General features: G+C 47.8%; 1 protein-coding gene and 1 pseudogene across 1 annotated transcript in view; one reads left to right on the top strand and one right to left on the bottom strand.

Moving 5' to 3' along the window:
• QRICH2 (glutamine rich 2) overlaps positions 1–13,777 on the top strand; it is a 131,018-nt gene that overhangs the window by 70,908 nt on the left and 46,333 nt on the right. The window contains 5 exon segments of the mRNA XM_073606189.1: positions 2,728–3,114; positions 3,117–3,486; positions 3,796–3,884; positions 6,273–6,386; positions 6,741–6,806. Of these exon segments, the coding sequence (XP_073462290.1) occupies positions 2,728–3,114; positions 3,117–3,486; positions 3,796–3,884; positions 6,273–6,386; positions 6,741–6,806 (1,026 nt within the window).
• Positions 8,770–10,556, bottom strand: LOC141114252 (uncharacterized; annotated as a pseudogene).

Below are 13,777 nucleotides of genomic sequence, written 5' to 3'. Positions count from 1 at the left end.
CCGCTGTATCCATCCATCCAATACATGACCGCTGTATCCATCCATCCATACATGACCGCTGTATCCATCCATCCCGTCCATCCATCCATACATGACCGCTGTATCCATCCATCCCGCCAATACATGAATACATGACCGCTGTATCCATCTATCCATCCCGTCCATCCATCCATACATGACCTCTTATTCATCCATCCCGTCCATCCATCCATACATGACCGCTGTATCCATCCATCCATCCATACATGACCGCTGCATCCATCCCATCCATACATGACAGCTGTATCCGTCCATCCATTCATACATGACCGCTGTATCCATCCATCCCGCCAATACATGAATACATGAGCGCTGTATCCATCCATCCATCCCGTCTATCCATACATGACCGCTGTATCCATCCATCCCATCTCTCCATCCATACATGACCGCTGTATCCATCCATCCCGTCCATCCATCCATACATGACCTCTGTATCCGTCCATCCATCCATACATGACTGCTGTATCTATCCATCCATCTATACATGACCGTTGTATTTATCAATCCATCTTATCCATACATCCATGACCGCTGTATTCATCCATCCCATCCATCCATCCATACATGACCGCTGTATGCATCCATTCATTCATCCAGCCAATACATGAATACATGACCGCTGTATCCATCCATCCCATCCATTCATCCATCCATACTTGACCGCTGTATCCATCCATCCCGCCAATACATGAATACATGACCGCTGTATCCATCCATCCTGTCCATCCAGTATCCATCCATCCATCCACACATGACCGCTGTATGCATCCTGCCAATACATGAATACATGACCGTTGTATCTATCCATCCATCCCGCCAATACATGAATACATTCGCTGTATCCATCCATCCATTCATAATACATGTTTAAATGCATGCCCTGTAGCCATCCTGTTGTGAAGGGGTTAAGATATATTGTAACATTGAACTACCCGCCCTTATCACTGCTAGCTCTGGCCACACCACCCCCTGTAGAATTGTACGAGCATCGGGAGCATGTGACAGAATGTAGTATTAAGTGCGCATGCGCCGTGTAGAGCTGTTGAACAGCTGTTAATCTTCGGAGACTTTCGGCGTCTCCTTTGTCCTCCTTACTGCGCAAGCGCTGCGCCTGCGCAGTACAGGGCGGACACTATCCTATGGGGCGTCCATCCATCCATACATGACTGCTGTATCTATCCATCCATCTATACATGACCGTTGTATTTATCAATCCATCTTATCCATACATCCATGACCGCTGTATTCATCCATCCCATCCATCCATCCATACATGACCGCTGTATGCATCCATTCATTCATCCAGCCAATACATGAATACATGACCGCTGTATCCATCCATCCCATCCATTCATCCATCCATACTTGACCGCTGTATCCATCCATCCCGCCAATACATGAATACATGACCGCTGTATCCATCCATCCTGTCCATCCAGTATCCATCCATCCATCCACACATGACCGCTGTATGCATCCTGCCAATACATGAATACATGACCGTTGTATCTATCCATCCATCCCGCCAATACATGAATACATTCGCTGAATCCATCCATCCATTCATAATACATGTTTAAATGCATGCCCTGTAGCCATCCTGTTGTGAAGGGGTTAAGATATATTGTAACATTGAACTACCCGCCCTTATCACTGCTAGCTCTGGCCACACCACCCCCTGTAGAATTGTACGAGCATCGGGAGCATGTGACAGAATGTAGTATTAAGTGCGCATGCGCCGTGTAGAGCTGTTGAACAGCTGTTAATCTTCGGAGACTTTCGGCGTCTCCTTTGTCCTCCTTACTGCGCAAGCGCTGCGCCTGCGCAGTACAGGGCGGACACTATCCTATGGGGGGTCCTTTCTCGTCAGTACACCGGCACTGGGGAGCTACAGTTCATTGAATGCCAACATGTACTATAACATACTGAAGTGGAGCATGATCCCCTGCCTTCGGAGACTGGGCTGCAGGGGAGTATTCCAACATGATAACGACCCCAAACACACCTCCAAGATGACCACTGCCTTGCTAAAGAAGCTGAAGGTAAAGGTGATGGACTGGCCAAGCAAGTTCTCTAACATCCACCAGCTCCGTGATGTCATCATGGAGGAGTGGAAGAGGAATCCAGTGGCAACCTGTGAAGCTCTGGTGAACTCCATGCTCAAGAGGATTAAGGCAGTGCTGGAAAATAATGGTGGGCATACAAAATATTGACACGTTGGGCCCAATTTGGACATTTTCACCTAGGGGTGTACTCAATTTCGTTGCCAGCAGTTTAGACATTAATGGCTGTGTGGTGAGTTATTTTGAGGGGACAGCAAATTTACACTGTTATACAAGTTGTACACTCACTACTTTACATTGTAGCAAAGTGTCATTTCATCAGTGTTGTCACATGAAAAAATATAATAAAATATTTACAAAAATGTGAGGGGTGTACTCACTTTTGTGAGATACTGTGTGTGTTATTATATATATATATATATATATATATATATATATATATATATATATATATATATATATATATATCACAGTATGTAATGAATTAACTCACTCACTATTGCCTTGCCGCTCAAAAATATACTGTATGTTCTGATAGAGCTAAAATTGGTATTGCACTGAGAGATATTTTAATAGTTCACGTGTAAATATTGTACAAAATTGTATTCTCTTCTTTTTCCAGGATGCACAACCTTCATATATTCTACCCATTGGTGAGGGCACTACAACCTCCAAAACATCTTTGGTTGGAAAAAATATGTTACAGGTGCCAACCAGTTCAGCATCCATGTTTCAGGTTCAGGTTGAAGCTCCTCAAATTGGTGAGGTCCCTAAAAATGAAGAACCTGTACACAATACTGTCCAAACTAAATTAAATCTGGCACAAGAACCCACTGGAAAGTCCTCCCTCTCTGCTTCTGAAATTCACAAAGAACTTATTCAAGTGAATGGTGAGGAAGGCACACCCATATCATATCAAGAAATGTGGCAAGCCAGAAACCTGAAGATAAATCCCATGCTCACCCTGAGGGTCATGCTTCTGAGCAAGCTTTGGCTACCCTTCCTTTTGTTACCCAGGAGCATGCACACCCTCCAGGCTCTCCTGGAGATGATTTTTCTTACTCCAATACAATTAGTATTGATGGAACAACTCAAATTCCTGGTTTACACACAACAGCACGGCTAAGGGTCCTAGATGATAGCAATCGTTCTTCACCAGCTCCTTCTAGCTATCCTGGTACTCCAAATAAAGCAACACCCCCACATACACCATCATCCTCCCAAGGCAGCACCGCATCACATCGCTATGCAGTTACGGTGGAAGCACTTCGCAACATTGGTGCTTTGACTAAGGAACATGCATTGCTTCAAGCAAGGGTGGAGACACTGGAGAGAATCAAAGCAGACAGAGCAGAACTCAGCATGCTGCAAAGATCTACAGGTACCTGCTTCTTCTGGGTATGGGGGAGCATATGGCACTCCCCCCGTTCTCTTTACAGTCCAGCCTCAGTAAACAGTTGCTAAGCCCAAATGGTGTCAGGGCTTGGTGTGGACTGTGCATAGCCTTGGGCAAGTTTGGACTTGCATGGCTATTTGAGGTGGCCTGGCAGAGGATCAGGGAGATGGGGAAGTGCAGGCAAGTTTATGTTTAATAGGAGCAAGTTGCATTCATATTTATTTCATATAAAAAATGTCTATAATCTATTCTATAGTCTGATCATTAGTATCCATCAATTTACCCACTTTTCAGCTGAACATCTCAGAAACCTGTCTGACTTGCAGGAGAAGTTGAACTCCCTTTATCGAGACATGCAAGAACTGAAGAGTAATGGAGAAAAGGTGAGGCTGCTCTGTGTTAATGTAACTCAATTGAAATCTTGTACACAATTTGGAAGTGGCATTTAGCCTGGTCATTTTAAAATTGTTCTTGTTTTTAGGTTCATTTATATAGCCTTATGTCTGCCATACCACAACCCCCTTCCTCTTAATTTGTGGGTGCTGCTAGCAATGCTCAGATAAATAGGCTGCCTGCACTAAGGGGTGTGAAGTGATATCATCCACTGCACTGTGTGCAAATGGAGCATGGGACGGGCTGTATGGGCAGCAGGTGGAAGCCTTGAGACACGGGGAGTGTTTTTAACTAAGCCCCAAACAGTATATATACTGTATTCCTAGTACCCTCAGTACGGTACTGATTTTATCTCTGCAGATACAGTATATTTCTGGTACTGTCAGTACTGTCAGTACTGTGAGTACGGTACAGATTGTGTGTCTGAAGACATAATTCTGGTACTGTCTGTCTGGTACTGATTGGGTCTCTGAAGACATATTTGTGGTACCGATTGTGTCCCTGATAACATATTTTTTGATACTGCCGGTATGGTACTGATTGTGTCTCTGCAGACGTATGTACAATACTGTGCAAAAATTTTAGGCTGGTTTGAAAAAATGCTGTAAATTAAGAATATTTCCAGAAATAGTGTGAAAAAAGTGTTAATAGTTTATTCTTATCAATTACAAAATGGAAAGTAAATGAACAGAAGTGAAATCCAAATCAAGTCAATATTTGGTGTAAACACCCTTTGCCTTAAAAACAGCATTGGTTCTTCTAGGTACATTTGCACGCAGTAGGCAGGTAGGTTGTTTCAAACATCATGGAGAACTGACCACAGATCTTCTGTGGATGTAGGCTGCCTCAGATCCTTCTGTCTCTTCATGTAAACCCAGACAGTCTGGATGAAGTTAAGATCAGGGCTCTGTGGGGGTCAAACCTTCACTTCCAGGACTCCTTGTTCTTTTTTACTCTGAAAATAGTTATTTATGACATTGGCTATGTTTGGGGTCATTGTCCTTCTGCAGAAAAAATTTGGGGCCAAACACACACCTCCCTGATGGTATAACATGATGGATAATTATCTGCCTGTATTTCTCAGCATTGAGGACACCAATGATCCTGACCAAATCTCCAACTCCATTTGCAGAAATGCAGCCCCAAACTTGCAAGGAACCTTCACCATGCTTCACTGTTGCCTGCAGACACTATTACTGTACCACCCACCAGCTTTTAAGCGAACAAACTGCTTCCTGCTACAGCCAAATATTTCACATTTTGACTCACCAGTCCAGAGCACCTGCTGCCATTTTTCTGCACCATAGTTCCTATGTTTTAATACATATTTCAGTAGCTTAGCCCTGTTTGTACATCAGAGCTATGGCTTTTTAGCCACAATTCTTCAATGAAGACCCCTTATAGCCAGACTTATCCATGCAATAGATGAGTATACCTGGGTCCCACTGGTTTCTGCCAGTTCTGTGCTGATGGCACTGCTGGACATCTTCTGATGTAAGCAGGATGTGTTTTTCATCAGCTGCATTACGTTTCCTTGGCTGACCACTGCGTCTACGGTCCTCAACGATCCTTATCAAGGGTGTCCTCAATGCTGAGAAATACAGGCAGATACCCATTATGCCATACCATCAGGGAGGCTTGTGACTGGCCCCAGATTTATTCTGCAGCAGGGCAAACACATAGCCAATGTGATTAAGAACTACAGTATCTTCAGCAAAAAGAAGAGCAAAGAATCCTGGAAGTGATGGTTTGGCCCCCACAGAGCCCTGATCTCAACATCGAGTGTGTCTGGGATTACATGAAGAGACAGAAGGGTTTCAGGCAGCCTACATCCACAGGATATCTGTGGCTAGTTCTCCAAGATGGTTGGAACAACCTACATGCCGAGTGCCTTCAAAAACTGTGTGCAAGTGTACCTAGAAGACTCGATGCTGGTTTGAAGCCAAAGGGTAGTCACACCAAATATTGATTTGATTTAGAGTTTTCTTCTGTTCACTCACTTTGCATGTTTAAATTGATAACAATAAACAATTAAAATATATATATTTTCAAAGCATTCTTACTTGTACAGCAATTCTTCACACCTGCCTAAAATTTTTGCATAGTACTGTATTTCTGGTGCTGTCAGTACAGTACTGATTTTGTCTCCAGAGAAATATTTACAGTGCTGTCAGTACAGTACTGATTGTGTATCTGAAGACATATTTCTAGTATAGTCAGTACTGATTATGTCTCCAGAGACATATTTATGGTGCTGTCAGTATGGTACTGATTGTGTCTCTGCGAACATATTTCTGATTGTGTTTGTACAGTTCTGATTGAGATTGATCAAAACTAAATTTTAAATTTACTTTAACGATTCTGTGTTCACCTCTCAGGACAAGGATCTTTTCCAGGATAAAGTGCTGCAGCTGCAAGAAGAGTTGGAGCAGCTGGACAAGACCACAGGTTCAATATTCCAGGACCAACAGGAACAGCAGAGACATATTGATGTGAGAGGAGAACATATCTCTCACCATCTTGGTTTCTGTCACCTCCTTTACTTAGGGTCATCCTCATCCTTGGTGTCTCTACATACTATAACAGTTCTTTTTTTCTATTCTCCTAAAAAAATATCAATCATTTCTATGTTTGTACTTAATGTCTTTTAATACTGATGTTTATAAAAATGATTTTTAAAATCATAAAATCTCCTGCTAGTAGCCTGGTTTGCAGTTTTCTTATTTCAGGTCAGCAATTCAGTAAATTTGCTCCAAAAGGCTAGCATTTTAGGAAGGCCAGCAATAGTAGTCTTGGTATTCTATCAGCAGAAGCTTTCTTTACTAACACATTTTCATATGTGACAGGTCATTTATCAGACTGTGGAGAAGCTGGAGGAGCAGAAGGCAGAAAAGGACCACGCTGAGCTCAAGGTAAAGTTGGATTGAACTCATTGGAAAAGGGTAGTTTTTTTTTTTTAACAACATATTTTACATTTCTTCCCATTCTCAGAAAATGCTTCATAAATGTATTTATCGGCGTATAACACGCACCGGCACTTTAAGAGGGAAGTTTCAGAAAAAAACCTTAAATTTTAAAATCAGGGTCAGTGCTCTGCAGCCTCACCAGTGCCCATCAATGCAGCCTGATCTATGCCCATCTGCAGCCTCTAATATGCCCATTATTGCAGCCTGTTTAGTGCCCATCTGCAGCCCCTAATATGCCCATTATTGCAGCCTGTTTAGTGCCCATCTGCAGCCTCTAACATGCCCATCTGCAGCCTCTAACATGCCCATCTGCAGCCTCTAATGTGCCCATTATTGCAGCCTCTAAAATGCCCATCTGCAGCCTCTAATGTGCCCGTTATTGCAGCCTCTAACATGCCCATCTGCAGCCTCTAATGTGCACATTATTGCAGCCTGTAACATGCCCATCTGCAGCCTCTAACATGCCCATGATTGCAGCCTGTTTAGTATACATCTGCAGACTTGCCTTTGCAGATGATTGTAGCCGCCCCAGTGCTGGATGACACAGATCCGCGATCTCCTGTGTATCCGGCGCTCAGTCACTCACAGTGCTGCCTGGCTCATATGATGGACAGAGCAGTGGTCCAATGTAGAGCCGGGGGGTGGGACTGTGTGTGACTGAGCGCCGGATACACAGGAGATCGCGGATCTGTGTCATCCAGCGGCGCTCGTCCCCTCCTTCCACTCCAAGTAGCAGGGATCGGCATATAACACGCACACACAATTTCCCCCTGATTTTCAGGGGGAAAAAGTGCATTTTATACGCTGATAAATATGGTAGTTTGTCAACTAGTTGTTGGGTGAATAAAGATTCCAATAGGTAGTGTTGCATTAGCTTTTATTGCACTGCCAACGGGGACAACGGATGTTGACCGATGCGGATATAAACAAATGTAAATGGATGATCATCTGTTTATATCTGCCTTTCCATAGAGATACATTGATGTCTGTTTTTCATCCATCAACAGATGGATGGAAAACGGACAATTGGTCCGCATGTGTGAAAGGGGCCTATCGCTAACACTAGCCCTTCTAGTAACCTAAACATTACCTTCCCTGTAGCCTAAGCTTTGTATGTAACCCTAACATTGCCCTTCTCTTTAACCCTAGCGTTAACCCTCCCTCTACTCCTTAACACTAACCCTGCTATCCTAGCTCCCTGCATAAACCTAACATTACCTTCACTGTATTCTTATCACCAACCATCCCTGTACCCTTGCCAGTGGCGTAACTAGAACCTTCAGGGCCCCGGTGCAAGAAACCATGAAGGGCCCCCCTGAACCCCAGCCGGGGGCCCTTCCCTTCGAGTCCGGTGGTGGAACTCCAGGGCCCGGTCACAGGTACGACCTTTGTGAGCCCTGTAGTTCTGCCACTGGTATCAGTAGTTTTGTTTTTTTTTTACCATTTTTTAGGAGCCCCGTTGGGGGGCTTTGGTGAGATATTAGAGGTCTAAACAGACCTCTGATGTTCCACCCTTGAGACAAAGAGTAAGACTAAGAACAAAGCCCCCAATCTCCTTCTCTGCAGCCTCAGCTACATAGAATGAATGGACAGGAATAGCTCTGTCCATTCATAAACTGAAGCATAGTAACACAATTTACTATATGTCACAGTTATGAATGGACAGTCAGTGATCAGTACAGATCACTGACTCTCAATTTAGAAAAAGAAGGGGCGGTAAATTACACATTTACCGGCCCATTTCCCAGTCTCTGTCCTGACAAACTCCCAGCAGCAACCAGCAGGAGAGGAGATGTGGGAACCTGGCAGAGCCCACGAGGGGGTTCGGGAAAGAGCACACGGGCTGGAGTACACACCTTGCTGGTGCTGTACCTGCCCCCATCTCCAGTGACCGCATGCTGGTGCCCCCCTATCCTCCAGCCAGGGGAGATGGGGTTCCTGTCCCTGGGCAGGATGGGTCCCAGTCCCCAGGAGAGACAATGTTCTTTTTCCCAGGGCAGATGGCGTTCCTGCCCCCAGGTGAGAAGGGGTCCCTGTCCCCAGGTGAGAAGGGGTCCCTGTAACCATGGGAGATGGGGTCCTTGTCCTTAGGGGAGATGGGGTCCCTGTCCCCAGGGGATATGGCATCCCTATCCCCAGGTGACAAGAGGGCCCTGTACCCAGGTGACAAGAGGGCCCTGTCCCCATGGGAGATGGGGTCCCTGTGCCCAGGAGAGAAGGGGTCCCTGTCCCCATGGGAGATGGGGTCCTTGTCCTTAGGGGTGATGGGGTTCCTGTCCTCAGAGGTGATGGGATCCCTGTCTCCAGAGGAGATAGGGTCCCTGTCCCCAGGTGAGAAGGGTTCACTGTCTCCATAGGAAATGGGGTCCCTGTCCCCAGGTGAGAAGGGGTCCCTGTCCCCTTGGGAGATGGGGTCCCTGTCCCCAGGTGAGAAGAGGGCCCTGTACCCAGGTGACAAGAGGGCCCTGTACCCAGGTGACAAGAGGGCCCTGTACCCAGGTGACAAGAGGGCCCTTGTCCCCATGGGAGAAGGGGTCCCTGTCCCCAGGAGAGAAGGGGTCCCTGTGCCCAGGAGAGAGGGGGTCCCTATGCCCAGGAGAGAGGGGATCCTTGTCCTTAGGGGTGATGGGGTCCCTGTCCCCAGAGGTGATGGGATCCCTGTCTCCAGGGGAAACAGGGTCCCTGTCCCCAGGTGAGAAGGGGTCCCTGTCCCCTTGGGAGATGGGGTCCCTGTCCCCAGGTGAGAAGGGGTCCCTGTCCCCTTGGGAGATGGGGTCCCTGTCCCCAGGATAGAAGGGGTCCCTGTCCCCAGGAGAGAAGGGGTCCCTGTCCCCAGGAGAGAAGGGGTCCCTGTCCCCATGGGAGATGGGGTCTTTGTCCTTAGGGGTGATAGGGTCCCTATCCCCAGAGGTGATGGGGTCCCTGTCCCCAGGTGAGAAGGGGTCCCTGTCCCCAGGTGAGAAGGGGTCCCTGTCCCCTTGGGAGATGGGGTCCCTGTCCCCTTGGGAGATGGGGTCCCTGTCCCCAGGAGAGAAGGGGTCCCTCTCCCCAGGAGAGAAGGGGTCCCTGTCCCCAGGAGAGAAGGGGTCCCTGTCCCCATGGGAGATGGGGTCTTTGTCCTTAGGGGTGATAGGGTCCCTATCCCCAGATGTGATGGGGTCCTTGTCCCCAGGTGAGAAGGGGTCCTTGTCCCCTTGGGAGATGGGGTCCCTGTCCCCTTGGGAGAAGAGGCCCCTGTCCCCTTGGGAGAAGAGGCCCCTGTCCCCTTGGGAGAAGAGGCCCCTGTCTCCATGGGTAATGGGGTCCCTGTGCCCATGGGTAATGGGGTCCCTATGCCCATGGGTAATGGGGTCCCTGTCTCAGGAGTGATGGAGTCCCTATCCCCAGGGGTGATGGGGTCCCTGTCCCCAGGGATAATGGGTCCCTGTTGCCAGGGGTGATGGGTCCCTGTCCCCAAGGGTGATGGGTCCCTGTCCCCAGGGGTGATGGGGTCCCTGTCCCCAGGGGTGATGGGGTCCCTGTCCCCAGGGATGATGGGGTCCCTGTTCCCAGGGGTGAAGGGGTCCCTGTCCCCAGGGGTGATGGGGTCCCTATCTCAGGATTGATGGAGTCCCTATCCCCAGGGGTGATGGTGGGGTTCCTGTCCCCAGAGGAGATGGGGTCCCTGTCCCCGGGGGTGATGGGGTCCCTGTCCATAGGGGAGGTGGAGGGGGTATGTGAGGGATGGGGTCATCTCACTCACCATGACCAAGCTGCAGGCCGGGCACTCATCCGTGGTGGCCTGGGCTCCCTCCAGCGCGCTGGACGGGAGATCAGTGTATCTCCCATAAAGACTTGTCTGTCATCATCTGTGTATGACGGGGGAGAAGGGGGGCTGGCAGACAAGCTTGCGGTGTCCTCCGGGGAGCCGGTGTTCTGCCGAGAAAGTTCCGCTCGGCTGATAAGTTCCCCCCTCTACTGCGCAGTAGGATCCGGCGGAAATAGCCGAAGCAAAATAGCTGAATATCAGCTGTACACGGCGCTCGGCTCTTTTAGATTCCCCCTCTAGGTCCACTTGGATGGTAGGGAAGGAACCTGGACCCAGAGCGCAGGCGCCGTGTACAGCTGATTGTTGATCTTGAGCTTCGGCTATCTCCGGCGGCTGTCAGGAGTTCGTACTGCGCAGGCGCTGCGCCTGCGCAGTATGGGGGGGGAACTTATCCGCCGAGGGAACTTATTCGGCAAGACACCGGCTCTCACAGGGCTGCACTGCATCTCTGTGCTTAAAGTTTATTTGCCCGGGAGAAGCATGCAATGCAGTGTGAGCTGGAATCAGGGGGCGGGACAGACACCGGACTGAGCAGCGCTGGATGGAGCAGGAGAGGGGGTCCCAGAGGAGCCAGCCGAGGACACAGCAGGTCATGCGGGGAATGCACAGCTAAAGAGCAGCCTGTGCCGTACTCGAGCATGGAGCTGACAGTCACCCCCCACCTTCAGCCACCCGTGCGCAGGGTGCACTGGTACTCCTAGCCGCCCGGCCTATGCTGCCGCCGGCCATATGTAAAGGGGGGCCGCGCGGGCCCCCTGCAGCACAGGGCCCGGTCGCAGTTGTGACTCTTGCGCCCCCTATAGTTACGCCCCTGACCCTTACCACCAATCCTCCCTGTAACCCTAACACTATGCCTAACTGTCACCTTAACACTAATCCTTTCTGCAACCCTAAAACTAACCCTTACTGTAACCCTAATACTAATCTTTCATGTAATCCTGTCACTAGCTCTTACTTATGTAAACATAATACCTTCTTTGCATACTCAGCACTCCTATACCAGCCTAACCCTAACCCTTCTTCTAAAACAAGCCCTAATTGTAAACCTAACACTAACCATCCCTGTAACACTAACCCTTCTTGTAACGTAAACATTACCCTTCCTGTAACCCTAACACTAACCCTCCCTGTACCCTTAACATCAACCTGTCCAATAAACTTGGTTCCCCGTATAAACCTAACATTAACCTTCACTGTATTCCTATCAGCAACCCTCCTTATATCCTTAACACCTTTTCCTGTAAGAGCCCTTTCACACTGGGGCGGTTTGCAGGCGCTATTGCGCTAATAATAGCGCCTGCAAACCGACCCGAAGGTGCCGCTGCTTGCATTCCAGTGTGAAAGCCCCGAGGGCTTTCACACTGGAGCGATGCGCTGGCAGGACGGGAAAAAAAGTCCTGCAAGCAGCATCTTCGGAGCGGTGAAGGAGCGGAGTGTATACCGCTCCTTTACTGCTCCTACCCATTGAAATCAATGGGACAGCACGGCTATACCGCCGGCAAAGCACCTCTGCAGAGGCGCTTTGCGGTGGTACTTAACCCTTTCTCGGCCGCTAGCGGGGGGGTAAAACCGCCCCGCTAGCGGCCGCATACCGACGGTAAAACGCCGCTAATAATAGCGGCGTTTTACCGCCGATGCCGCCCCCCGCCCCAGTGTGAAAGGGCTCTAAGTCAGTCAGTAACCCAACCTGTAATCCTATTATTAACCCTCCCTTGTGTAAACCTAGAGTGTATTTAAACCCAAAATCAAAACGGTTAAATACTGTAGCTTACCAATCCTTAGATGTTGTGACTGCATTGAGTTTTTTTAGTCTTTGTCTTTTATTTTTGTTTGTTAATCCTGCCAGCAATTCTGTTATATTTCAACTTTCTTAAACAGATCAAGCTGTCCAGCAAAAGTGTTAGTTATGGAGTTGATACAAACCATTCAACACTGGGGGTGCTTAAAATGGTCACATTTTGTTTATGTAAATCCTTTATCCCAAAAGGAACAAAATATTTCTGTAACTGCTTAAAAGGTATTAGCTGGAGTTTTCACTTTAAAGTGATATAAAGCCTAATTTTATAAATCAAAATAATAAAGGAGGTTATACTTACCTGCTCTGTGCAACAATATTGCACAGCGCAGTCCCTTACCTCTTCTTTGGCAGTCCCCCACCAGAGTTGTCTCCTTCCTCCGGGTGCATCCTTAGCAAGCCATGTGTTATAAGGGCACCCCTGTATGCATGCTCCTAAGCCAGGCTGTGTGCATCCATAGACACACATAGTGCTGGTAAGCCAAGCTCCTTCCTCACAAGAGTTTTACTGACAGCAGTGAGTTTGAGACCAGGAGGTGACGGAGGAGAGAGGAGCAGTGCTGTAGCCGAGGCAGCACTGAATTGGCAACTCAGTCAGGTAAGGGTTTAGGGAAGGGGGGGGGGTTGAAAAGATAGTGGGATGCTTTTAACCTTAAAGTGATTGTAAAGGTACTTAAAAAAAATAACAAACATGTTATGCTTACCTGCTCTATGCAATAGTTTTGCACAAAACAGCCCCAATCCTCCTCTTCTGGGGTCCACCACTGGAGCTTCTGGCTCCCCCCTCCTCCCCCCTTCCGAGTGCCCCATAGCATGCCTCTTGCTATGGGGGCACTCATATGGGATCGATCCCAAGCCGGGCTCTGTATGTCAATTGACACACACAGTAAAGCCCATCTAAACTGATTAGTCCATCCAACACTAACCTCCCCACAGACTGAAAGTGTTGCTGTCCTAGGGTGGCTACCATGCTCCTCCATAGATACAGTGGAGGAGTGATTGTAGCCACCATGTATGAAGTGTGTTGCTGACCAGATCACCAGGTGAAAATAAAGGGAAAAAAAGGCTAAAAAGAAAACGAATGCAGCCAATGCAACCAAGGACGGGTAATCTGCAATATATTACATTTTCATGTTTGGGTGAGATATACTTAAACCCCTTCTTTGCATACTCAACTCTTTTACACTAGCATTTTTTTAAACTGTTTTATATCTCTACTGTTTATGTCGTATTTTTGTTTTACAAATAATCATTTAATACATAGGTTGGGCCTCTGCATTTATGATAAGTAGGGATTGTGTTACATTCATCCAT

This window comes from Aquarana catesbeiana, linkage group LG12, assembly GCF_042186555.1.
Source record: "Aquarana catesbeiana isolate 2022-GZ linkage group LG12, ASM4218655v1, whole genome shotgun sequence".
Classification (NCBI taxonomy): domain Eukaryota; kingdom Metazoa; phylum Chordata; class Amphibia; order Anura; family Ranidae; genus Aquarana; species Aquarana catesbeiana.
This window is presented reverse-complemented; position numbering and strand designations above follow the sequence as displayed.